This window comes from Pituophis catenifer, unplaced genomic scaffold, assembly GCF_029215685.1.
Source record: "Pituophis catenifer annectens isolate HBS135680 unplaced genomic scaffold, rPitCat1.0.hap2 SCAF_3, whole genome shotgun sequence".
In the NCBI taxonomy this organism is placed as follows: Eukaryota; Metazoa; Chordata; class Lepidosauria; order Squamata; family Colubridae; genus Pituophis; species Pituophis catenifer.
Genome location: NW_027256883.1, coordinates 71,480,904 through 71,506,947, shown reverse-complemented (window position 1 = coordinate 71,506,947; position 26,044 = coordinate 71,480,904). Strand labels below are relative to the sequence as shown.

Here is a 26,044-nt window from a genome sequence, read left to right as displayed (position 1 = left end):
CAGTTTTCCTTGGATATTGTTCCACTTATGGTACCAATAAAATTAGGAAGCGTATATGCCAGAAATTGATTATTTCTCTGATACTGAACTTCTCGCAATTAAGATAATAAAGGAGATAGGAGTCACAATGATGAAGTTCTGCTTAGAGACCAAATTATTATCAGTTTATCCTATATAGAAAGGATCAGGCTCCACCACTACTGCCTGAACCTGCTGGTCCAACTGCTTCTATAGATGTCCTCTACATCTAGTTACCTTCCAAAGAACTTTTCTTCTTTCACTGATGATAGTTACCCATTAATCTTAAATTAGAATAGAACAGTAGGTTATGGAATTTGGGCCCCATTGAATGTTTGATTCAGTTAGATAATCATGCCAAATTGCCTCTTCAAAAAAGCTGGAAGCTGCTGAATACCTGTTATAATTACCGTTAGATGTTTACTTAAGTATTAGATACATAAAAGAGTTCAAGACAGTGTGTACAACACTTTCTCTTCCTTTCTTTCTCCGCAAGAACAACTCTGTGAGATAGGTTGGGCTGAGAATAAACGATTCAAATGGTTGCTCTGGTTGAACATGGACTAAAACCTAAGTATTCCTACTTGTCATCCAGTACCTTCACCACTACTGGGTGTCTGAGTTTGAGTTATTGACCATGGTTGCTTTTGATGAGAAACAGGTAAGATGTGTTCCTCTGCTATTTGTATTTTGTTGAGTTTCTTTAAAAAAAACTTTAAAAGAAAATGAGAACCTGCTTTTCAATTAATATACATCATTTTCTCAATTTATATTTGTCATATCCATGTGCCTCACAGATAAATCAGAATAAAAATCTGTGATAAAATCCATATAAGAAGGTGGTGGTTGTTTTTACAAATAATGTGGTGTGATGGTTATGGTTAAGACTTAAATACTAGGCAAAAAACAGGTTTTAGTCCATTCTTAATTGGCTCATCCTCAGTTTACTGGCTGATTTGGGACCAGACACTCATTTCAATCTACCTCACAGTGTTGTTGCTGTAGGCAGGAAGAAATGGAAGAAGGAAATGTTGTGCGTGCCATTTTTAGTTGTTGGAACAAAAGGTGAGATATAAAACTAACATAAACACACATATACACATCATCCGTCTGGACCGAAGTGTTCCAGACTGAGATACCGGCTCAGTCCTTTCAAACTTTTATTCCTTTGATTAATTCTGTTATGTATTACAGGGCAGCCAGCCATATACCCTTACTCATTTGCCTAGATGTATTTGACTAAGCAGGAGTGGATCAGGTTTCAACAGGATCAATCTATTTGCTAGGAGTGCAGCATTTAGTAGAAAAGCTGTTCTTCATTTATTTCAAATGGATTTACCTGACCATAGTTCCAGCTTCTTGTTCGTATATTTTCAGGAGCCCCATAGAAAATAACCCCAAGGTCATTCAGGACATACTCTTTCCTTTCTTCTTCTTCATCCATAAACACCGCATCCTCTGCATCAGATTTTTGTTTATAAAAACAGGTTAATACATGTACTTTTCTAGGAGTAAATATTGGAATTTAATACAGTTGAATGATATAAGAAAAGGCAGCCTGTTGTTCATCTCCTCGTAGCACATAATATATTTTCTCCTCTGCAACTAGAAATGAAACATGCTCCAAATTAAAAAAAGAAGAAAAAAAAAGGAAGGATCACAACTCTCAACTATTTTGAGCAAGATCTGTAAAGCATGATTAAATTGTCACCTCTTATCAGGCACTTTATGATTCTGGGTTATTAAACTGAATTGTCTGAGAGCTGTGAGAGCATTAAGCACCCACACGGCAGATCAAAGAATTACTTTGAAACTTCGTAATTGTGAGCAATTCTACACAAAATGATTTAAAGGATTAATCTGTTTAGGAAGAGTTGCACATTGTGATAGGCATGAACATGGTTCCTTTTTGTACAGAATATAGACTTTTAAATAGCCACTTGGTTCATGTGAAGATCGAGACACAAGGTGGAACATTTTATGATAGACAGCTCTTTCTGGTTTAGGCTGGAGATACTGGAGAACCCCATTAGACCTGCATTTTTAATGAATTAACCCAATCCATATTACCTAAATACATTTTTGGATTTTGCAGGGAAAATCTTAGCTCCAAAAAGAAAAATCTATATAAACTATGAATATTAAGGAAACTCACTAGTCCTAAAGGACTCTACATTTAGTAAATGATTGCTGGAACCTGCCTGATCAGCTGATCCAAAGCTCCTGGCTTTGTCATTTCGGAATATCATGAGCTAAACGCATCTTTATATGTCTACAAGTGGAGACCTGACTGGTATTGTGCCATTATTCCATCAGATTTTCCCAAAAAAGGGTATGTTCTTCCAAGAACATAAAAAAATATTGGCTTGAATGCATCCCAAAATCAGGCATCTTAAATTTCATTTTTTGGGGGAAGAAATGATGATACATAGATCATTTCCACATATCAGGTTTTTTTTTTAATGATGGATGCTTAAATATGTAAAGCAAGGCAGCCTTTCAAAGAATGACAGAATGCATGAATAAATAAAAATATACTGGGAATCCATTACATGGTGAATGGAAATTCCAGCACAGTCCTGAGCAAACTGTCACTTGTTACAGGTACATCATGATAGTGGAGGAAAATATTAAACCTTCCCTCCACAATGCTCCCTCTATCCTTGTTTTCTTTTTAATTGAAAGCTTTAGATGTGATGCATTTGGAATAATAATCTATTTGCTCCTGTCAAAGGGATGATTCAATATAGCCAGGAGATTGCGTTCTGTCTCTGTCATTCTCTTTCTTTCTCATTAATTGTATTATATTTATCTGAAAGGAAGATTATAGTTTCCTCAATAACATCCATTTCAAAATGATGAATGGAGGCACCCCTAGGGTGGAGAAAATGTCTTGAATTCAGATTGTGAGCTTATCCACCTTTTAGATAATAGTCTACCTGCGGCTGCGCGGGTAGTCACGGGAGCCGCATGGCGCTCCCATACAATACCTCTCCTGCGTGAGCTGCACTGGCTCCCAGTGGTCTTCTGGGTGCGCTTCAAGGTGTTGGTTATCACCTTTAAAGCGCTCCATGGCATAGGACCTAGTTATCTTTGAGACCGCCTGCTGCTACCGACGGCCTCCCATCGACCTGTGCGCTCCCACAGAGAGGGCCTCCTTGGGGTGCCATCAGCCAAACAACGTAGGCTGGTGACCCCCAGGGGGAGGGCCTTCTCTGTGGGGGCACCTACCCTCTGGAATCAGCTGCCCCCAGAGATAAGGAGAATCCAAGACCTCAGTGCCTTCCGCCGTGCCCTTAAAACCTTCTTTTTCCAGCAAGCCGGGCTGGCCTAACACTTTTTAAAATGTTTTTAATTGTTTGTTATTGTTTTTAATCATGAGGCCAAATTTATATATATCTTTTTAATTGTATTTTAATGTTTGTAGTTTATGCTTTTACTTGGCTGTTCACTGCCCTGAGTCCTCAGGGAGAAGGGCGGTATACAAATTTAAAAATAAATAAAATAAAAATAAAATATTTCTATATTTATCTATTTAGATGCAAATTTACTTAATCTGGAATCCTCTAATAATTAGACATCAGCTTCCATGAAATTCCAATGTTAAATGACAGGGGACTGGAGAATAGTTGTCTAATAGTAGCCATTAGCGTGCCTATCTATAAACTACAGGTTTCTGGTAACACAAATGGGATGATGAACATAAAAAAATTGTAGAATGAGACTAACTAACTGGACTTCTCAATTGCATCTCTTTAGAAAGTCAGATTAAGGTTCTTTTTGAATAAATTATAATGATACAGTTGCACTTAAGATGTGGATGTTATTGTCATGATCGTATACACATTGTATATGCCTTACCTTTACACCAGGGGTTGAACAATATGTAAGTATCGGTGTCTGGATTTCGTCTTGTTCTGAGAATACCCATTGGAGTCAGCACTGCAACATACATGCGGAATTTTCCCACAATGCAGTTTGCAGCTGGCATAATATTCAGGGCCACAGAAGTGTTGGCCCTGTGGGTGATCTTAGCACCCCATTTCCCACTTTCCAGCTCTTGAACCAAAGGAACGCGGATATAAGTGCCTTTGTTTTGTTGTGGGTATCGCCCTGGAGAAAAAGGGAAGTGAATTTATTAACTTTGTGAATGAGAGCAGCAAAGGAAAAGCTTCCTTTCATTTTGATTGCCTAGCAAAATTTGGACTCACAATTACTTAGTGTAATATCCATTGCATTACAGCAACAATAAGTAATGTATCAACAAGTATAATTTAGTTCTCTCTCTTCAAAGTCTTTGTCTTTAACAATTTTTTTATGTTACAAAATTAAATCTTACCAAGGCAAGATTTTTTATCATTTCCACACAATATATTTCTCCACCCTGGTGCATTCTAAATGTTCAAGGATGACAATTCCCAGAATTCTAAGCCAGTATCTGCTAAGAATTTTATGACTTTTCCCCCCAATATATTTGAAGGACACAGGTTGGTCTCTAGGCTACCACTAAATAAGAAACTGAGTCTGGAGTCTGGAGCAGTATGGAGTACTATGGAGAACCATTTTATTTTGACAGAATGCTGATAAAAGAACCCAGGAAATGTAGATCACAAAAAATCTGTATTTCAGTGACTTAACTCAGGAATAACATGTAATCAGATCAGTGGTGAAATCCAAAGTTTTTTACTACCGGTTCTGTGGGCGTGGCTTGGCGGGCATGGTGTGGCTTGATGGGCATGGCAGGAGAAAGGATACTGCAAAATCTCCATTCTCACCCCACTCCAGGGGAAGGATACTGTAAAATCCCCATTCCCTCCCCACTCCTGGGGGAAGGATATTGCAAAATCTCCATTCCCACCCCACTCTGGGGCGAGCCAGAGGTGGTATTTGCCAGTTCTCCGAACTACTCAAAATTTCCGCTACTGGTTCTCCAGAACCTGTCAGAACCTGCTGGATTTCACCCCTGAATCAGATGTACCAAAAGCAACAGCCCAAGAAAGAGGGCAGATAGAGTTAAGAATGGAATCTAAATATTGAATGGAAACTCATTTTTATTAAACATGAATGTTCACTGGTGGTTTAACCAAATGGCAAATCAGGCCTACAAATAAAACCTCTTCTTTGTGAAAGGAAAAGGCAACTTTCTATAGGGGTCACGCCCACATAGCTAGCCAATTCAAAAAGTGAGACTACATCTGTTTATACTGTACATCTTTAACACTATTCAGGCATAAAAACACAATCTTGAAAATTGTGAAAGTAATTGCCAAACAGGCTTAAATCAAACAATTAAAATGGAATTTTTTTGAAGCATTTCCTTCTTGGGGTCCCCACGTCTGGGCTGACCTACCTGTTACACCAATTAACCCCTTTGCTGCCTGCTACAGTCTCTCACAGTTGGGGAGAATGTGATATGGGGTCTATTAAATTTCTCTTTTAAGATTTGCTGTTAACCCATTGACTTGGTAATTCCTAGAATAGGCATGCTGTCCAGAAGCCTCTGTAATTAGAAGTCCTGATATGCTCTCACAAGAGAGTCTTCTGCCTTTTCTCCCACTGCTCCTTGGAATGGCCTTTCATGACTTTGGAGATACCATCTTTTTAATTTCCTTCTACTAATCATTCCTCCAACGATTGAGAGCAAAAGAAGAAGGGGACGGCAGAGAATGAGGTGGCTGGATGGAGTCACTGAAGCAGGCAGCGTGAGGTTAACTGGACTCTGGGGGATGGTAGAGGACAGAAAGGCCTGAAGGAACATTGTCCATGGGATCATGATGGGTTGGACACGACTTCGCAACTAACAACAACAAAATCATTCCTCAAAACTTACCTTTTTCAGAGTCTCACTCAGAGCAATATATTTTTTTCTAGAAACTCAGATTCACACTCAGGAACTAATAGTGAAGAGTCAAGGATAGGACTCAGATAGCCTGTTTTTACTGATGTTACAGTAAAATATTACAGATACCATCAGTCCTAATTATAAACATCAACTATTGTAGAATCATACAACCAATTATTATTGTTATTATTATTATTATTTTTAACAGGCGCAGAATCTAATTTTATTTATATTTCTGGTATCCTTACATGATAATGGGCTTCTTGTAGCTTCTTTCTCAGCCTTCAATGTGGAGGGTCCCTCTACTTTGTTTTGATAATGTTCCTGTCTGGCTTGGCCTTCAGCCTTTACATCAACTGAGCCACTTAGCTTCTAAGTCCCACTGCTCCAAACCAGCTATCTAGCCTGAGTACCTGCAACACAACTAACCACTCAACTCAGTTATTTTCTCTGATTAGCCCTATCTGCTTTCACCTTTCAGTTATTATTGCCTGTTCTCTTCCTTTTTTTTAAATTAAATTTTATTAACATAAACAAACGTAAAACACAAATACATGTAAACACTTATACATTAACAAAAAGTCAATCGACTAACTTCTAGAAAACCTTCGCATCGGTGATTAATGTCCATTTAATCAATTTTCCTTAATCATACTATTTACAAATTTACTTGCTTATACCTTAATACATTCATAGAAGTTCAGCAGTATCTTTCTACAATCATATTAACCATTTATTTATACAATCCTACGGCTCATCTCATGTATCTATTTCTGCAATTCTTGAGTTATGTTCTCCTAGTGTCCTATGTTGTTGGCCCTATCCTTCCTTCTATTGCCTGTTCTCTTCCATATTATAGCATTTTACATAGAAGGAGGAGGAAAGAAAGATGAATAATAAACTTCACAGACTGCATTAAGCTACAAGTTTTGGCCTTAAATGGTTATGTAAAACCAGCACTATGACTTATAAATCATGATTTATGGTTGAATGAGTTGTGTGTAGCTAGGTGGTAGCTTATTCAGCATTTAAAAGAAACCATGGATTAACATGACATGGAAACTCAGTCTGACCATTCTAAGATCTAAAGAACACCTTGAAATTGTAAATTTAACCCAAGAGACTATAATTACAGTATATATGACTGGTAAGAATTAAAATAAGAGCATAGTTGGGGAAAATAGCTGCATGAATACGCTCCCCATCTTTTGATTGTTTTACAGGTACTTCTCATTTAGTGACTGTCTCACTTAGTAACCATTTGCAGTTATGAAGGTGATGAAAAGTAACTTTACAACTGGTCTTTATATTAGTGACCTTTGTAGATCTATAAAGCAAAGGAAATCTAAAGTAAGAACATAAGCAGAATCATAGTTTTATTCACCAACCACTTTGTTTAATAATCAAGTTGTCAGGCTCAACTGTGGTTGCTAAATGAGGATTATTTGTACTTTTTGATAGTTATACTTTAAAAGGGATAATCTGTTGCTGAATCAAGCTGAAAGTAAGAAAGTAAGAGAGAGGGACAGACTTTGTATAATTAGACCCTCCAGAGTTGAATTTAATATAACCTTGCATATCTTCCAGTTTTCAATAGTAATTTCTGAATGCCTAGCTATATAACTCCTTATAAACATTTGCCTTTTCATTGAACTACCAACCTTCAAGGCCATAGATCTTACAAGCCCATATGAACAGCTTGCTAAAAATATCGGTTTGTTATATGCTTTTTGGTTGACACAGCCAATTTTTAATTTATGATTGTAGTGCAGGAATGCTAGACAGACACCTAATAAATGAACTCCAGTTAGACTGCACTATAGAATAATAACCTGATATCTTCCTATATGTCCAGTGATGGGGGGAAAATCCAGATAACACAAACGCCATAAGGGAAAACGGCATATCAATTTACAAATTTCAAAATTTGGGAAGGAAACAATGTTTATGTGAGGTGACGGGAGAAAACTTAATCTCTGATCCTTGTATCAGCTAAACATGTGTGCACGAAGGAGCTCTTGTTTCTACTATTGTGTGAATGGAGAATAAAATTCTAATATTAGCAATGAATTTATACAAAAGTATTGTGAATGGATTGTGTAACACATGTTTTCCTCATTTCAAAGCCAGCTATATTGTTTAAACTTGTTTATTTGGGGCCTCAATCATTTTGGGCTAGGGGAATTAACTTTCTCCCAAAAACAAGAAAGAGGTTTATCAGGAGGAAAACTAAGGAGATGCCCCATGACATCTCCCACCACTAAAAACACTCTGCCTTATCTTTTTGTATAGGCAGATACATACATGCTCATCACATTTTTTTTCCAGAATAAGCAATGTTATGCAAGAAATTAGTAAACTAAAGAAATTAAGGCATAAAACAACAAAAAGAGAAATATGCATAATTCTAGTTTGTATTAATATTATTCACTAATACTTCTCCTTTCTTGCTATCCTTACAAATTAATTATCCATGCAACTACTGCAGTCCTACATTTCCACTCAGTTTCTCAGTCAACTAGCAATAGCAATAGCACTTAGACTTATATATCACTTCATACTGCTTTATAGCCCTTTCTAAGCAGAATTACAGAGTCAGCATATTGCCCCCAACAATCTGGGTCCTCATTTTACCAACCACGGAAGGATGGAATGATGAGTCAACCTTGAGCCAGTCAGGATCAAACTGCTGGCAGTTGGCAGAGTTAGCCTGCAATATTGTATTCTAACTACTGCGCCACCATTGCTCTACACATCACAATCAGCATAGAAATGTTCACCTCCATTCACATCTCCAGCTAACATTCCTCTAACATTACCACAAGCATTCCTGAAATAACTGATCCATTTAAGCAACAAAGGGGAGATCATATATTCTTGTCTTACTCTCTGATAGTTTTGGATCATTTGCTAAGCCTTATTTTTATTCTCTGCATGCTTCAATTTCAACATCTACTACTCATGTCATATTCAGCAACCCACCTTTAATTCCATATTTGTGCAAAAGCTCTGTAATTCCTACCTATCATCTAAATCAGCAAATGTACAATATGTTTTTTCTCATAAATATATATTTTCCCCATGACGGTTGAAGAACATAGTCTATTCTGCACAATCTATGACCAACACAAAATCACAATACACTTCCCAAATGGCACTTATTGTCATCTCTTTACTCATTGGATAAAATTCTGCAAACATTTTCCCCAACACACCTAACAAACTAACCTCCCTGTAGTTCTTCCATTCATTCTTGCTACCTTTCCCTTTGTCTTGAAATACAATAACGGTATTCTTCCAATTGTCAGGTACTGGTACAGTTTTCACACATATATCAAACATGTTGTACAATCACTCCATAAGTAAATCGTGTCTATTTTTCCAAGCCATCACATATGGGTTCCAGCTGTTCCCCAATTTTATTTTATTTCCATTTGAGTTCCAGTACCCTTTTGGAAATGCAGGTTTTTGATACTATTCCAGGGGTGAAATGCTCCCGGTTCGGACCGGATCACCTGATCCGGTAGCGATGGCGGCGGGTGGTTCAGAGAACCAGTAGCAAAAATCCCTGTGCCCCTCTCCCCACCATGCCCAGCTGAGCCGCACAATCATCAGAGGCTTCTTTTTTTTTTTAACTTTTAAAAGCATTTTTTCTACAAACTCTTCCAACGAAAAAATGCTTTTAAAAGTAAAAAAAAAAAGCCTCTGATGATCGCGCAGCTCAGCTGGGATTGTCAGAGGCTTTTCAAAGCATTTTTTTCTGCAACCTCTTGGCAGAAGAGGTGGTAAAAAAAATGCTTTGAAAAGTCTCTGACGATCCAGCTGAGTTGCCTGATCGTCAGAGAGGCTTTTCAAAGCATTTTTTAAAAAGCCTCTCTAACGATCCCAGCTGAGTTGCCTGATTGGCAGAGGCTTTTCAAAGCATTAGAAAAAATGCTTTGAAAAGTTAAAAAAAAAAAAAGTTGGCCACGCCCATCCAGTCACATTACCCCCCCAAGCCATGCCCACAGAACTGGTAATAACAAATTTTACATTTCACCCCTGTGCTATTCCTTAGATTTCCAGTATTCCTCCCCTCCTATTAAAAGAATCTAAAAATAAAAACAAAAACATCAGCTACTGAAGCAAAGTCTTTGAAAGAACTGTGTAAGCCAAAGGTAAAATTACACCTTACAATATTAGATAGGGTGCTTCCATGTTAAATCTTCCTATCTTCCTCCATAATATTTAGAAAATTAGTTAAAATTAAGTAAGCCTCAATTGTGTTAAGTACTTTATGTGTGCATCATGTCAGATGACTACTTCCAGAAGATGCAGGTTTATTTGCTTCTCCTGGCATCCTCTACTGCTTCTCCTATTGGTAGAAGTGGAATTCATAGCTCCAAAGACCACAATCAAAGTTTGAAGGCATCCATACTTTCAAATTAAGCAATTCAGCCAGGCAGGATTAACACTTATAAATCCATCAGCTAGTGAGGAAAGGCTCCTTGCTCTCAGGTGAAATGAAACATTTTATCTAAAAACTAGCCAGTTGAGGCAAAGATAACCATCATTTCACACAGTTTATTGCCTCTTAGAATCAAGCCATTCCCTAGATTTATTGAGTTTACAGCTAAGAAGACACCCATTGAAAGTTTATGCTTGCATGTTTAACACATTTTGTTATCCAAGATATCCAAGATAACAAAAACAATGCAAAATTAATCTGAGAATCTGGATAGGTGGACCTTACCATTTTTGCAATTACTTTTAAAGAGCAAGTGGCTTCTGAAAAGATGATTAAAGAGTCAAGATGGCGTTTGCAACCATGTTGTCAAAGCCTTGCCCCCTTGTGTGTGTTAGCAATAGCGCTTATATACCGCTTCATAGTGCTTTGCAGCCACCCCTAAGCATTTACAGAGCCAGCATGTTGCCTCCCAACAATCTGGGACCTCATTTACCGACCTCAGAAGGATGGAAGGCTAAGTCAACCTTGAGCCAGTCAGAATTGAACTCCTGGCAGCGGGCAGAGTCAGCCTGCGATATTGCATTCAAACCACTGCCCCATCACGGCTCTTAATGCTGATGTGTCAAAAGGGGAGGGGTTTTGGTTGCATGATCACAGTTACTATCAGGATTTTTTGACCCATGTCAAAAAATGTCCCTGCCCAATACCCTACTTAATGTAAGAAAATCAGCATACGCTATCTGCTATAGAAGGTTGTCTTGCTTCTCATCAGTTTTCACTGATGCAGAGACCATGCTTCTTCTAGGGAATTGGCTCTATTTAGTTACCTCTGTACTAATACTGGTAAGTACAATAAGTTGATCTAACATTCATCCAAAATCTTTTGCTTATCCCAAACTTCTTTAAACAAATGAAATATTCTTTTTTCTTCAGTCAAAAATAAGTAACACTTTTGTTTTCTCTCAAGGACTAGAAATAGCCTGCATTTCAGTAATTTCTGGAACTTAAGGAAGCTGTAGACATAGCTAGGACCAAGAATGGTAAGATCACTTCTTCGTTCTTCCTGATCTTATCTCACCTCTTTTCATTTCTGGCACATGGCACTTTCACCTCTTGATCAAAATCAGGAACTGATTGCTTTTACCAGATTACAGGCAGTCCTCGATTTACAACTACTTGTTTAGCGACTGTTTGAAGTTGCAACAGCACTGAAAACAGGGACTTATGGCGTGTCCTTGTACTTACAACCGTCACAGCATCCCCACAGTCACTGATCAAAATTCAGGTATTTCTCATGTATTTTAGGATGGTGGCAGCATCCCGGGGGTCATGTGATGGCCAGTTGTGACCTTCCCAGTAAACTTCCAACAAGGAATCAAGGGGGGGAAGCATGATTCACTTAACATAGTGATTCACTTAAGAAAAGGTCATAAAGTTTATTGTGGCTCATTTAATAACTTCCTTGTTTAGCAACATAAATTCTTATTCCGACTTCTTCTTCTTCTTGTGCCATATCCATCATCGGACGTTGGCGATCATGTCGGCAATCCTATTTTTATCAACAGTCATATGAAAAAGTGCTGCTGAGTTTTGTCCAAACCAGTCCCTGGTTTGATTCCAACTGGGGTTGAGGGCTATCTATACTAGCTTCAAGAAGGGCTTTACATTAGACCAGAGGCTACGGGGGCCTGATAGGGTTCACTTTTTATATCCTTAAACATTTTTTATGGCCGTCATTCCATTGTGTGTGTATCCTTCTCATCCAAACTAGGTGCTTCTGTGTCCTAATGTCAGGGTTCCAAGTAACACCCCTAACGAAAGAAAACTCTGAGGCTTGAGTTTCCTCAAAGTTCCTTTATTAGTGATGTCATATTGGCACATATGGGAAAACCCAAATCTGAAAGTTTCCAGATAGACCCACAAGTCTATCACATGGTCCAATCAAAGCACATCCCAACTGGAGATGCCTCCCAGTTCCAGCTTTCCAGGTGCAGGGCAAGATGTCCTTGACTCTCTAAGAAAGGAATGTTATTATGGCTATATACCACCCATGCTCCATACAATCCGCCTTCCCAATTTCCCACAGTAGTAAATGTGGCAGGCCTGAAGGCCCAATGCAAAAGATGGCTTCCAAGCCTGACAGGCCACCCCCACCCCCACCCCGGTCAGAAAAGTGTCCTGAAACAAGAGTAGCATAGTGGTTAATCATCCAATATCCCAACCACAGTAGTAAATGTGGCAGTTCTGAAGGCCCAATGCAAAAGATGGCTTCCAGGCCTGACACTTCCTTTGTTTCTGGTCACTTACACACACATACTATCATTCTAACCAAACTTCAAATAAAATGGTTTAATTTCATTTTCCATTTCCTGGACCCGAGGGAAGTGTGATGCTTTGAAGGCAATTGGAATTGGTATGGCAAAGCCATTGATTTCTGAGGGGTGTTTGTCCCATACCCACCCCTCTTGTGCCCTAGTCATAGAGACTTGCATTTCTGCATCGTCATCTAAATGACGCAAAGTGGAGCAGGCACCTCACCCCTAAGCAACAGCATCTCAGTTACACTGATGTCAGTTTTCACTGTAATAATTCTCACTGTTGTGTGCCCACTGCCACTATACAAGGATGGAAAATTCCTCCTCACAAACAGCAGAGGGAGCACAAAGACGCAGAAGAGAAACCGTTGGCTGAATTCTTGCATTAACAGTTATTGTATTCTCCCCTTTGGCAAATATTTGCTCTCATCCTTAAAGTAATATTTTGAAAGCAGGTGTTCACCACCATAAAAATTAGATTTAAAACATAACTGGGTTCTGTTTTTAATTATTCGGTGCACCCGCACCTAAACAATCTTATAATGATGCATGTTTCTGCTTTAGGGGAAATGTTTACACGTGATAAGATTCCTATTTTTTCCTTTCCCTTTCAGTGTTTGATTCATTTATTTTACTGTGAGGTACTTTTCATAGCATTAAAACAACAGGCTTCCAGGCATGTCCAAGAAATGTAATAAATGCGGCAGAATGATGAATAACTAGAGTAACCTTGTGAGAAGGGTGTATTACAAGGTGATGTGATAATATCTGGGTTTCTTTGGAGAAATCTTTTGAACAGCTGTAAAGAAAGAATTAGTAAGAAAAAACTCAGTGTAAAATCACATTTTGGCAGTAAATAAAACTGGGCAAATAAATATTTACATATGAAGTGCCAGGAGCTCAATACCTGAATACCTCATAAAAATATGATTCCCAGAGGATAAACAAAATCCCACATCCATTTCATGTTTTCAATGGATGCTAATTGCTTCCATGCAGTTTATTTATTTATTTATTTATTTATTTATTTATTTATTTATTTATTTATTTATTTATTTATTTTTATATGCCGCCCTTCTCCGGAGACTCAGGGCGGCTTACAATGCGTAAGCAATAGCCTTCATACTTTTTGTATATACCTGCTTAGTAATATGGTATCTAGTATGACCTTGTAGGGATGTGGTGGCTCAGTAGCTAAGATGCTGAGCTTGTCAATTGAAAGGTCAACAATTCAGCAGTTCGAATCCCTAGTGCCGTGTAATGGGGTGAGCTCCCATTACTTGTCCTGGCTTCTGTCAACCTAGTAGTTCGAAAGCACGTAAAAAATGCAACTAGAAAAATAGGGACCACCTTGGGTGCGCCTTTGGCATTTAGTCATGCTGGCCACATGACCTTGGAGATGTTTTCGGACAGCGCTGGCTCTTCGGCTTTGAAACAGAGATGAGCACTGCCCCCTAGAGTCAGGAACGACTAGCACAAATGTGTGAGGGGAACCTTTACCTTTACTAGTATGACCTTAAACCCAAAACAGGTGAAATCAATAGATAAAACATCAGGGACATCCCTGCATTGTTTCCAGATCCAGTTAAAATCTGAAGGCCTTCATCCTGCTACTCATGGTATCCTAATCTCAGACTTTTTACTGAACTACAGGCAGTCCTCAATTTACAACAGTTCATTTAGTGACCGTTCAAAGTTACAATGGCACTGAAAAAAGTGACTTATGACTGTTTTTCACACTTACAACTGTTACACCATCCCCGTGGTCATGTGATTAGCTTTTGTGAGCTTCTGACAAGCAAAGTCAATGGGGAAGCCAGATTCACTTAACACCAGTGTTACTAACTTAACAACTGCATGATTCACATTAACAACTGCGGCAAGAAAGGTGGCAAAATGGAGCAAAACTCATTTAACAAATGTTTCACTTAGCAACATAAATTTGGGTCTCAATTTTGGTCATACGTTGAAAACTACCTGTATTTTCCTCCTTCCTCATTCTTCCCTTTGATACTACATCTTTCAGTAGTATCAAAGGGAAGGATGTATGCTTATACAACGAAGGACAATCTTGTTACTGATTTTAGTTAACTGTTTGATAGATATGTTTGACTGAAGATGGATCAAAAATGCTTCAAATGAAAAATACATTTTTGTTATTCCTGATGTTTAGTAAGATCATCTTATTTCACTCTCTGACTATAACTGTTGTTCACTGAATTGTAATATCTATAGATGGTAATTAAAAGGAACAGGAATCCTATCTTCCTTGCTATTCATAAGCACACACATAAAAAAGCAATTAACCTAAGCTTACCACCACTTGCATATTCATCAGGAAATATACCATACAGGCAATGCAAGCAGCCAGATTAGGATAGCCATTGAATACAGGTCTTTGCAAAGTTTTATGACGTGCATATTTTGTGTCCTCAGATGCAATTTTAAAGTGCACTCTTAAATATGTCAGTGCATAAAGATGCACTATAGTAAGGTGACCAATCGCCCTCCTTTAGGGAGGACAGTCCTCCTTTCATAAGTTCTGTCCTCTCTCGAAAAGTGTCCTCCTACATGTCCTCCTTTTCGATATTTGAAGGCTAATCGGTAAATCTCCGTATTTGATTGATGGCGATCTGATCCGTTGCATGTGATGTGATGTATTTGTATTTGACATGATGATTCATCAAGGCTCGGTACAGTGCGGCGTGACGCGATTATGAGACGCATGCGCTCCGCACAGGAGAATTGTTTTGAGAGAGTGTGCCGCGCGCAAGAGACTTTGTTTACTATTCTGTATTATTGTTGCAATGAATAAAATGTTTCTTTTATTTACGATATTTTTTTTCTTCAATTTATTTGTGTCCTCCTCATTATAAAAAAGTTGGTCACTTTAACTATAGCTTAAATTGTCTGAGATATGTACTGAAGGACTTATGAAAAGAAGGGACAAAAGAAATGATGCTTCATACTATGATTTTTTTTCAGAAAAATTAGCCACATCAGCACAATTCCAAAGTAAATAAATAAAAATAAAATAGTTATTTCTAGTGAACAGTTTTCAACCTCAAGAGTCAGATAGACTTCATTCCTTTTTCCCTGGGCCTTAATACATTTTTTCAGGAATTACTCAGTAAGCTGATTTGTACCATAAGCTGATTTGAATATGGAATAGCCCTCCTAGGCCCGTATTATATCCAATATTATATCCTTACCAATGAATCCCTAAGCAGAAGGAAGGTTTAGACTCAAAATTATTTGTAACTGCTAATTTAGAAAATGTTTGTATAAGGGTAGTTCTCTGAAAGTACTGGCTTATTATCCAGAAAGTGAATTTATGTAAAGGAATAAATACTTCCTGGATAGCATGGTATCATTTTCAACCAATATGAAACAGCAAGTAACAAAAATACTCAAAATATTTAAGTAATTTATTTTATATGGCCAGTGAGCAGCGTGGTAGCCTAGTGGTGAAGACGTTTGCTTCCCACTCGGAAGGTTAAGAGTTCAACCCTAGGTAGGATTGGCAGGTATTTCCCTCCTAGAGTGCCAAAAAAAACCCCTACCTTGTTGCAAACTCCACATTGGAGTCAGGAAGGGCATCCAGCCAGTAAACGCTCCACCCAGTTGCCAGTTTCCAGTTGCCAGTTGCCCAGTTTGGTTACCCCAAAATAAGGGATTACAGGGTTGTAAAAAGGGAGTTTTATTTTATATGGCCAGCAATGTTTACATTAATCTATATCTATAAATAGGAAAATGGATAGAACTTTAAAGTAAATTTCTTCTGGCCTATATCTCTTGTGTAACAGTATATTCAGCAATTATGTTAAAGGGGAATGAGATTTTGTATGAGAAATGGTTGATAATCATAGGAAAAAGGCATGAATTTGTGAAGGGCTTTCTTTCTACATATTTAGCTAAAATGATTATTTTAAAGAATTTTGAATATAGTTATAGGTCTTATAAAGTCTTCAAAAGTATGGAATAAAACTTTATGTTTGGTGGGAAAAGTTGTCTGAGTCCTCCACACTGATCTAACAGCAGATATATCATATATTTTATACAAAAATCTCCTCTTGCTCTTTTTTCTTTCGCTTTTTTTTTTACAGTCAAAACAAAATATACTGAAATCCTCATTTTTCTCACTCCCCCCCCACTTCTTCAAATCCCTTTTAACCCTTCTCTCTCTCTTTGTAGTTTCAAAGTTTGTCCCCATAACAGTGAACATGTTTTTAGGATCCAAATCAGTGGTAGGTTGCTCCCGGTTCTGTCCATTTCTTGTGAACCGGTAGTAAAAGCGGCAGGAGGCTCCGCCCACCCACCCAGATGTCATAATGGACGATCTGCGCATGCGCAGAAGCGCGTGTGCCTGTTGCAAACCGGTAGTAAAGGTAAATAGAACCCACCCCTGATCCAAATGTAAACTTTGGTTTGAAAACAGTTCTGATTTTTATCGTTACAGAAGATGATTTATCCCATATTCTATCCCATCTTCCTAAACGATGATTCACTTTGTCTTCAGCACATCTTACCCTTTAGGACATTAAAATAAATGAAAGGAAGTATACTTTGTAATAAAGGGTACTCGCAGCTAATTATTCAAATGGGAAAGTCTGAATCTGTCAAATAAATATTTGTATTTTTCCTCATCACAAGGGTGTAAAAAATTATTCATTCAAAGGAAGTTTGACTATGGTATTTTGGTAAATTGTTCCCCTTCTCTAACAGAGAAATCCTAACAGAAATCCTTTGAAGGAAGAATTATTTATGACCGTTAAGCCATGTTTCCTAAAATGAATGGAACACACATATTCACAGAAGTCTTGCATGCCAGCTGCTAAGCTAGGGAAAACAAATATGTCGACTTAATGCACAATTCTGTCATGCTTTCTAATATGATTAGGCAGAAGTGAGCAGGGAAGCTCACACTTTCAGACTGGGTGCAACTGAACTGTACATTTATAGCATAGTGCTTGTCAGTGCAGTATTGAATCATCATTAATTGTTACCTACATTTGTTACCTACCTTTAGCATATCTGACATACACATAAACAGAAAAATTAAAACAGTCTTATGTATACGCCTCATAATCCCCATCCAAGAATGGTGTAATTATGTTGCTGTCATCCAAGTAGCCCCAAAATTTTCAAATACTGGAATACTGCATCTAGTTTCGGTCACCACATTACAAAAAAAGATGGGGTTTTTTAGTTGCATAGAAGAGCAACTAAGATGATTAAAGGCCAGGAGCAGGGGTGGGTTCTAAAATTTTTTACTACCGGTTCTGTGGGCGTGGCTTATTTTGTGGGCGTGGCTTGGTGGAGTAATGTGACTAGGTGGGCGTGGCCAACTTTTTTCCCCCCTTACTTTTAAAAGCATTTTTTCCACAACCTTAAGAGGTTGCAGAAAAAAATGCTTTTAGAAGCCTCTGACGATCCCAGCTGAGCCGTGTGATCATCAGATTTTTTTTTACTTTTAAAAGCATTTTTTCGGCCAAAGAGGTTATAGAAAAAAATGCTTTTAAAAGTAAAAAAAAAAGTCTCTGATGAGGTGGGCGGGGTAAGCGAGCAGCGACCGGGCCGGGGACCAGTTTGGGGGCATGGCCAGCCAATGTTATTACCAGTTCTCCGAACTACTACAAATTTTTACTACCAGTTCTTGCGAACCAGGAGCAACCCACCACTGGCCTGGAGACAAAAACATATGAAGAACAGTCACAGAAACTGGGTATGGCCAGTCTAGGGAAAAGAAGAACTAGGGGGGACATGATTGCGGTATTCCAGTATTTGAGGGGCTGCCACAAAGAAGAGGGGATCAACTTATTTTCCAAAACACACAGAGGGCAGGACAAGAAACAATGGATGGAAACTAATCAAGGAGAGAAGCAACCTGGAATTAAGGAGAAACTTCATAACTTCATGAAAAAAATTAACCAGTAAAATAGTTTGCCTTCAAAAGTTGTGGGTGCTTCATCACTGGGGCTTTTTAAGAAGAGACTGGACAGCCACTTGTCTGAAATGGTACAGGGCAGTGATGGCTAACCTTTTTGCCATCGCGTGCCAAAAGCAGGGGGAGCACGGGGAGGTTGCCCATGTGCGTGCCCACACCCATAATTCAATGCACCCTGCCCCCACGCACACGACCCCCCCTGCACCTCCCTGCTTTTAGCATGCGATGGCACAGTGGGACTGGTAGGCCCGTTTTTCACCCTCCAGAGGCTTTCTAGGAGCCTGGGGAGGGTAAAACCAGCCTTCCCCACCCCCCTGGAGGCCCTCTAGAGGCCGGAAACAGCCCATTTCCCAACTTCCAGTGGGACTGAAAGGCCCAAAAATCAGCTGGCCAGAGCACGCATGCATGCTGGAGTAAGCTGCGTATCCACCCGTGCCATAGATTTGCCATCACAAGTATAGGGTCTCCTGCTTGAGCTAGAGAGTTGGACTAGAAGATCTCCAATGTCCTTTCCAGGTCTATTCTGATTGAAATGCAACAAAATGGAATTCATCTGCTTCAACAGATGTAGCCAAACAAGGATATTGTATACATTCACATGAGTCTGAAAACAAGGGTGAGTGTCAGCATTTGAAATCCGTGCTTCATGCATATATTAACTACTGGAGCGTAGCTGTAGCAAAAAAGAAAAGAAAAAAAAGATAGATGTCCTGATCTAAGATGCTATGAATGGACCCATCAGTTTTACATTTATTTTCGTGATTAAAAAAACTTTTTTTTCCAAATGCAGGATGCTCTTATTCCAAGGGGAGCAGTTGCCATGTTATGCAGGTAGTAACAGAGCAGGGGAACTTTAGGATTGGATATCTTGGTGAGCTCTGGGGGCGCAGTGGTTAAAGTGCAGTACTGCAGGCAAACTCTGCCCACAGCCTGGAGTCCAATCCTGATGGGGCTCAAGATTGACTCAGCCTTCCATCCTTCCAAGTTTAGTAAAATGCCTCCAGATTGTTGGGGGCAATATGTAAATAATGCTTACATTGGAATCCACCTTGAGAGTGCTATAAACCACTATGGAGCAGTATATAAGCTTAAACGCTATTGCTATTGTCATCTCAGCAGTACACAAGCTTTAACGCTATTGCTATTGTCATGTCACTAATTATTAGTGTAGTGTAGTGTAATATAGTATAGTACAGGGGTGTCAAACTTGCGGCGTCACACCGGCGTCACATGACGCATTACAACTTTTTCCCCCTTCGCTAAACGAGGTGTGGGCATGGCCAGTACATGATGCATCCGGCCCGTGGGCAGCAAGTTTGATAGCCCTGATATAGTATATGATTTTATCCTACGTTTAGTATTTTTATAAATAACTCAAGGTGGCAATCATGCATAATGCTCCTTTCTCCTCCTATTTTCCCCACAACAACAATCCTGTGAGGTGGGTTGGGCTGAAAGAGAGTGACTGGCCCAAGATCACACAGATGGCTTTCATGCCTAAGGTAGGATTAGAACTCACAATCTCCTGATTTCTAGGCCAACACCTTAACCACTACACCAAACTGGCTCTATCAACATTAGATATTTATAATAATTATATATAATAATTATATATAATAATGTTTATATAATTTGCATTCCAATACTCTGAAGACTAAACTTGCTGTTTCTATCTGTGCCTCATAACAATATTTTGCTGGGGATTTTACCTGAAAGTTATAATAAAGAGAATACGTATTTAATTATCCATGTTTTAATTGCAGCTAGAATTGTATTTGCACAACATTGGAAAAGTGAAGAGATTCCTATTGATGAGAAGGTGATTAGAAAAATATTAGAATGTGCAGAAATGAACAGATTAACACTAGCAATTAAGGAGAAAGAACAAACTGAATATTATATGATATGGGAAGTATTTTATCAATGGTTAGAGAGTAAAAAAAAGGGAAACGGGAAATAAAAGGAGAAGATTAAAGAAGAGTAGAAAATATGTTAAGAGAGAAGTATAAATAAAATGATAATTGTTAGTATGATGATGAGGATAATTATGCGTAATGTTATTATTGTATTTTTACTAGAAGACATGTTAAGAGGAAAAATGAATAGGCTTAAAATGCTTAACTGTTTAACATACTATAATTTTAAGATTAGAGAATTAATACTAATGTGAATGATGTTGTAAATGTTGAAGGTTGGTGCACAGAGATATTTGAACTCAAACGACACACTGTTTAAGGAAAGATGGAATGTTTGTATTTTGAAACATAAAAAACTTTTTTTAAAAAAAACAATATTTGCTATACTTAGAATAAGCTTTTAGGATTTTACTTTGTTTCTAAAACTGACCTGTTATATTCCTTTGCTGTGATTTTGACTGCGCAACAACTGGGATTTTTTTGCAAGTCTATTTTACAACAGTTACAGGAAATCCCCAGAGAAGCTCACAGATTGATGCCTTTTTTTTTAAAAAAAAAAAAAATCAGCTCTGTGTATTTATTAAGAGAAGAGTGAATATTTAGACAAGAGGATAAAACAGTGGCCATCAGTCTAGTATCACTTCAGGAGTCCATAGATTAAGAAGAATACAGAAGCCAAGAAAAGATTGTACTGAATCAAAAAGAAAAAGAAGTCCTTTTATGGATGCTTTGATGTATATTGCCTGATTAGTTTTAGAACAAGTGTTTAGGGGCCAGACCTATATAAATGGTCTTTACAAAACCATTTTGGCAAAGGTCAAATCACTACAAAGATTTATAGCATAGAAATGGAGCGTGAATGCAGTGAAGCAGTATATCATCAGATTCATTGTTCTTCCTAAAATGATACTAGCAGCAATTGTGATCCCAAGGTCCTTATTAGCAATTGTAATAATCTAGTTTTTTAAATATATATATATATGTATAGGCCATTATCGGAAGAAATCAACATTTCAGCAAGGAAATAAAATTTTCTCAATTCGCTACTACAGCTATACGTACAGTTAGGTCCCTTTTATTGCTAAAGCGGATTCAACTGCTATGCCTCGATAACTAAAGAGGCAGATTCTGCAAAGTTACTTCCATCTTCATTACAGACTGGACTTGGTAAGGTTTCTTAACCTCAGCAACTTTAAAATTGGTGAACTTCAACTCCCAGAATCCACCAGCCAGCATGTTGTAAAGCATTAAATGCAAGGCTGTCTGAATATATCAAATCAATTCTGAACACAAGCAGGTGTAAGAGCTACTAGTACATTATTTTCAATGGTGAGTTGCTCCCGGTTTGCACCGGTTCGCAAGAACCGGTAGTAAAAATTTGTAGTAGTTCCGAGAACCGGTAATAACATTGGCTGGCCATGGCCCCGAACTGGTCCCCGGCCCGGTCGCTGCTCGCTTACCCCACCCACCTCGTCAGAGGCTTTTTTTTTTTTTTTTACTTTTAAAAGCATTTTTTCTACAACCTCTTTGGCGGAAAAAATGCTTTTAAAAGTAAAAAAAAAAAGCCTCTGATGATTTTGCGGCTCAGCTGGGAACGTCAGAGGCTTTTCAAAGCATTTTTTCTACAACCTCTTCAGCCAAAGAGGTGGTAAAAAAATGCTTTGAAAAGCCTCTGACGATCTCAGCTGAGTTGCCTGATCAGCAGAGGCTTTTCAAAGCATTTTTTTCTGCAACCTTTTTCTTGTAGAAAAAATGCTTTTAAAAGTAAAAAAAAAAAGTTGGCCACGCCCACCCAGGCACATTACCCCCCACCAAGCCATGCCCACAGAACTGGTAGTAAAAGATTTTAGAACCCACCCCTGATTATTTTGGGTCCAATCCTAACACCACCACCCCCGATTTGCATTTAGGTTATATGAATCTGACCTAGTCTTACATTCTACTATATATTTCAGACCTATTTTACAATCAAGAGCAAAAAGAGATATTTTGGAATATGTTAACATTTTTCTTGCAGATAAAAGTCGAAAAATTACAGTAGCAACAACAACATTTTGAATGAAGACTGAGGTTTACATGTTTTGTTATTTGTTAAACTAGACAAGAAGCCAAACTCTAGATTTCTACATTTTTATCTTGCATCTTGTGGCTATAAATAGAATTATATACAGGTGGTCCTCGACTTACAATAGTTCATTTAGTGACCATTCGAAGTTGCAATGGCACTGAAAAAAGTGATTTATGACCGTTATTCACACTTATAACCTATGTAGTATCCCCATGGTCACATGATCAAGATGCGGATGCTTGACAATTGGTTCATATTTATGATGGTTGCCTGGGATCATGTGATCCCCTTTGGTGACCTTCTGACAAACAATGTCAATGGGGAAGCCAGATTCACTTAACAACCAGGTTACTAACTTAACCCCTGCAGTGATTCGCTTAACAAGATATGTCATAAAATGGGGCAAAACTCACTTAACAAATGTCCCACTTTGCAACAGAAATTTTGGGCTCAAATGTGGTCGTAAGTCGAGGATTTACTATAGTATACATTCAACTATAGAGGCCCCACTGACATGTCAATTGGAAAAACCATGGGAGGCAAGAGGCCTTTTCAGTGATGGATCCTTAATTGCCTGTTTTTTAAACATCTGCCTGCTTTGAACCTGCCTTTAATTATAACTGATTGGTTAATTAATACCAACTGTGCTTGAAGAACTGCAGTGGGTCCAACTCTTCTGCAGGTAATTCTTAAATTTGGGATTGAATTGTCCATCACTAAGCAATGTGGTTATTAAGTGAGTCACACCCAATTTTACAACCGGTTTGCCGTAATTGCTAAGTGAACCGTGCAGTCATTAAGTGACTCCATGTACCCCTATTAACTTGGTTTGTGGGAAGCCTCCTGGAAAGACTGCCAATGGCACTTAAATGACAAGAGCACTGTGCCCGTGTTGACTGCCAGGCAACCGAATTTGGATTGCGTGACTGCGGGGATTCTGTATCGGTTGTAAGTGCAAGGACCAGTCGTAAGTCCCTGTTTCAGTCCCATGCGGTAATTGGGAACGGTTGTTAAATGAAGGGTCGTAAGTTGAGAATTGCTTGCATTGGCTCGGTTCTGCTTCTCTTGCTCAGAAAGCTGATTTGCTTTGGCAAAGTGTGATGGTGACACTGTTCACCTCAATGAAGCACTGGGTATCCCATTGAAGCCTCGTCTGGAAGGCTTCAGTAGCTGAAAGAGGCTTCTCTGCGTAAGCAACACGAAGAAACTATTATTATTACACGGACAAGTTTTGAAGAAGTGATTTGCTTAAAGCACTGAAGCAAAAACTCCCTTCAGTGTTTGCACAGGTTTTTTTAGTAATAACTCAGTGTACTTTGGAGAAAAGGTATTATGGAGGAAACCCCAGAATGCTTTTGTAAAAAAAAAATTGTTTGACTTTCATCTTTTCTTTTTAAGGATTTGGAGTCTTGAGACATTTCATGTTGACACTGTTAGCTGACTGGATCTACTGGGAATGGATGGCATAAAGACGCACAGTAAATAAGAAAATAATAAAGTAAATATAAAAAACTATATTAATGCAGTACTGGGCCATAAGCTCCACCCCTTTCATGCATGGCATCACATCACAAGGCATGTTACAAAAGAGAAAGTGGAACTTGTGCCATGACAGTGTTTTTGTTCTTGATTTCTCTTGTGGATGCCTCTGAAAGGGAAAAAAAAGTATATTTTTCTTACCGATTTGGGAAGGTGGTCTACTCAGGGTACAAACACATTACCGTTGAGAAGGATACACTATTTATAGATCTTGCCCAATTCTTTTGATATCAACTTGAGCAAGCAACAGAAAATGCTTTTTTAAAAAACGCTAAAGGAGAAGATCTCTCCATGGTATAAGATTCAAGAATCCTATTTAGTTTTTCTCCTGCACATTATTATGTTCATATCAGGGTTTTTTTCTCCTACGCGTTACTCTGTGTGCAGCCTAACATGCAGCTAAACCCACCTATCCTCTAATAAAACAGACTGTGTGCGTAGATCTAGATGCTTTATTAAAGGAACAGGATGGGTGAAACTGGGAAAAATAGCAATAGCAATAGCATTTAGACTTATATACCGCTTCACAGTGCTTTACAGCCCTCTCTAAGCGGTTTACAGAGTCAGCATATTCAGTGGTGGGTTCCACTTACCTTCGCTACCGGTTCACAAATGTGACCACGCTCGTGCAGCACTTCTGCACATGTGCAGATGGTCCGTGTTGATGTCTGGGTGGGTGGGTGGAGCCTTCTGCCACCGCCGCTACCGGTTCGCACGAACCAGGGTGAACCGGTAGGAACCCACCACTGAGCATATTGCCCCCAACAATTTGGGTCCTCATTTTACCCACCTCAGGAGGATGGAAGGCTGAGTCAACCTTGAGCCTGGTGCGATTTGAACTGCCAAATTGCAGGCAGCTGGCAGCACCCCCGGTTCGGACCGGTTCGCAAGAACCGGTAGTAAAACTGGCGGGAGGCCCCGCCCACTGCCCCCGATGTTGTCATCAGCGATCTGCGCATGCACAGAAGCAAGGCGCGTGCACGAGCGAAGTGATCGCGCACGTGCAATCCCGTTGCGAACTGGTAGTAAAGGTAAGTAGAACTCACCCCTGGCTGGCAGGCAGCAGAAGTAGCCTGTAGCACTGCACTCTAAACACTGCACCCCATGGCTCAAATAAGTACAATAAGAATCTAAATGCAAAATAAGCAGTGTTGCGTTGATGGTGAGCATAATAATTAACAAATACAGATAAATCTAAATCTCACCAGCAATGCTGGGCATATGGGATGTGGATTTTTATCTTCAGATGAACATGTGCCATGAATTAGGCTGGAGTCTTCCTGGTGCTTCTGTTTCTTTCCAAATGTTGAAGGAAATGGAGTCTGACTTTCCAGGATGCACTTCTTTTGGGAGTGAGGATTTATGGGTAGATGACCCTTAAAGGGCCTTACCAGCTTCCAAACAATACAGATTGGTATTTGGCCCCAGCCACTAGATGGGGCCGGAGAACAACAACAGTATATACACAAATTATATCTGGGGACATGACAATCGGGTTACTAACTTATCAACTGATTCACTCAACAACTGGCAAGAAAGGTCATAAAATTGGGCAAAACTCACTTAACAAATGTCTCACTTAACAACCAAAATGTTGGACTCAATTGTAGTTGTAAGTCGAGGATTACCTAGGTATGTCCAATTCTTTGCAAGTTGATCCAGGTTAGTGGTCATCACCATCCCTTGTAATAATGAATTCGACTTGTTAATTGTGCGTTCTGTGGAGTAGTGCGTTATTCTGTCTGTTCTTATACTGGTACCTCCTTTCAGCTAACCAGAAAATGACCCAATATTTTATTTATTAAATTTATACATTTTCTCCCTCTCTGTCCTGAGTGATTCTGGGTGGCTTACAATAACATGATGATAATGAGGATGATATCTATTCCAGGGGTGGGTTCTACTTACCTTTACTACCGGTTCACAATGGGGCTGCACGTGCGATCTTCTGC

General features: G+C 38.9%; 1 protein-coding gene across 1 annotated transcript in view; it reads right to left on the bottom strand.

Moving 5' to 3' along the window:
- The window catches only part of F13A1 (coagulation factor XIII A chain), a 124,442-nt gene that overhangs the window by 70,159 nt on the left and 28,239 nt on the right, over positions 1–26,044 (bottom strand). The window contains exons 4-5 of the mRNA XM_070940719.1: positions 3,880–4,131; positions 1,358–1,476 (exon numbers count right to left, since the gene is read on the bottom strand). Of these exons, the coding sequence (XP_070796820.1) occupies positions 1,358–1,476; positions 3,880–4,131 (371 nt within the window). The remainder of the gene's footprint in view (positions 1–1,357; positions 1,477–3,879; positions 4,132–26,044) is intronic.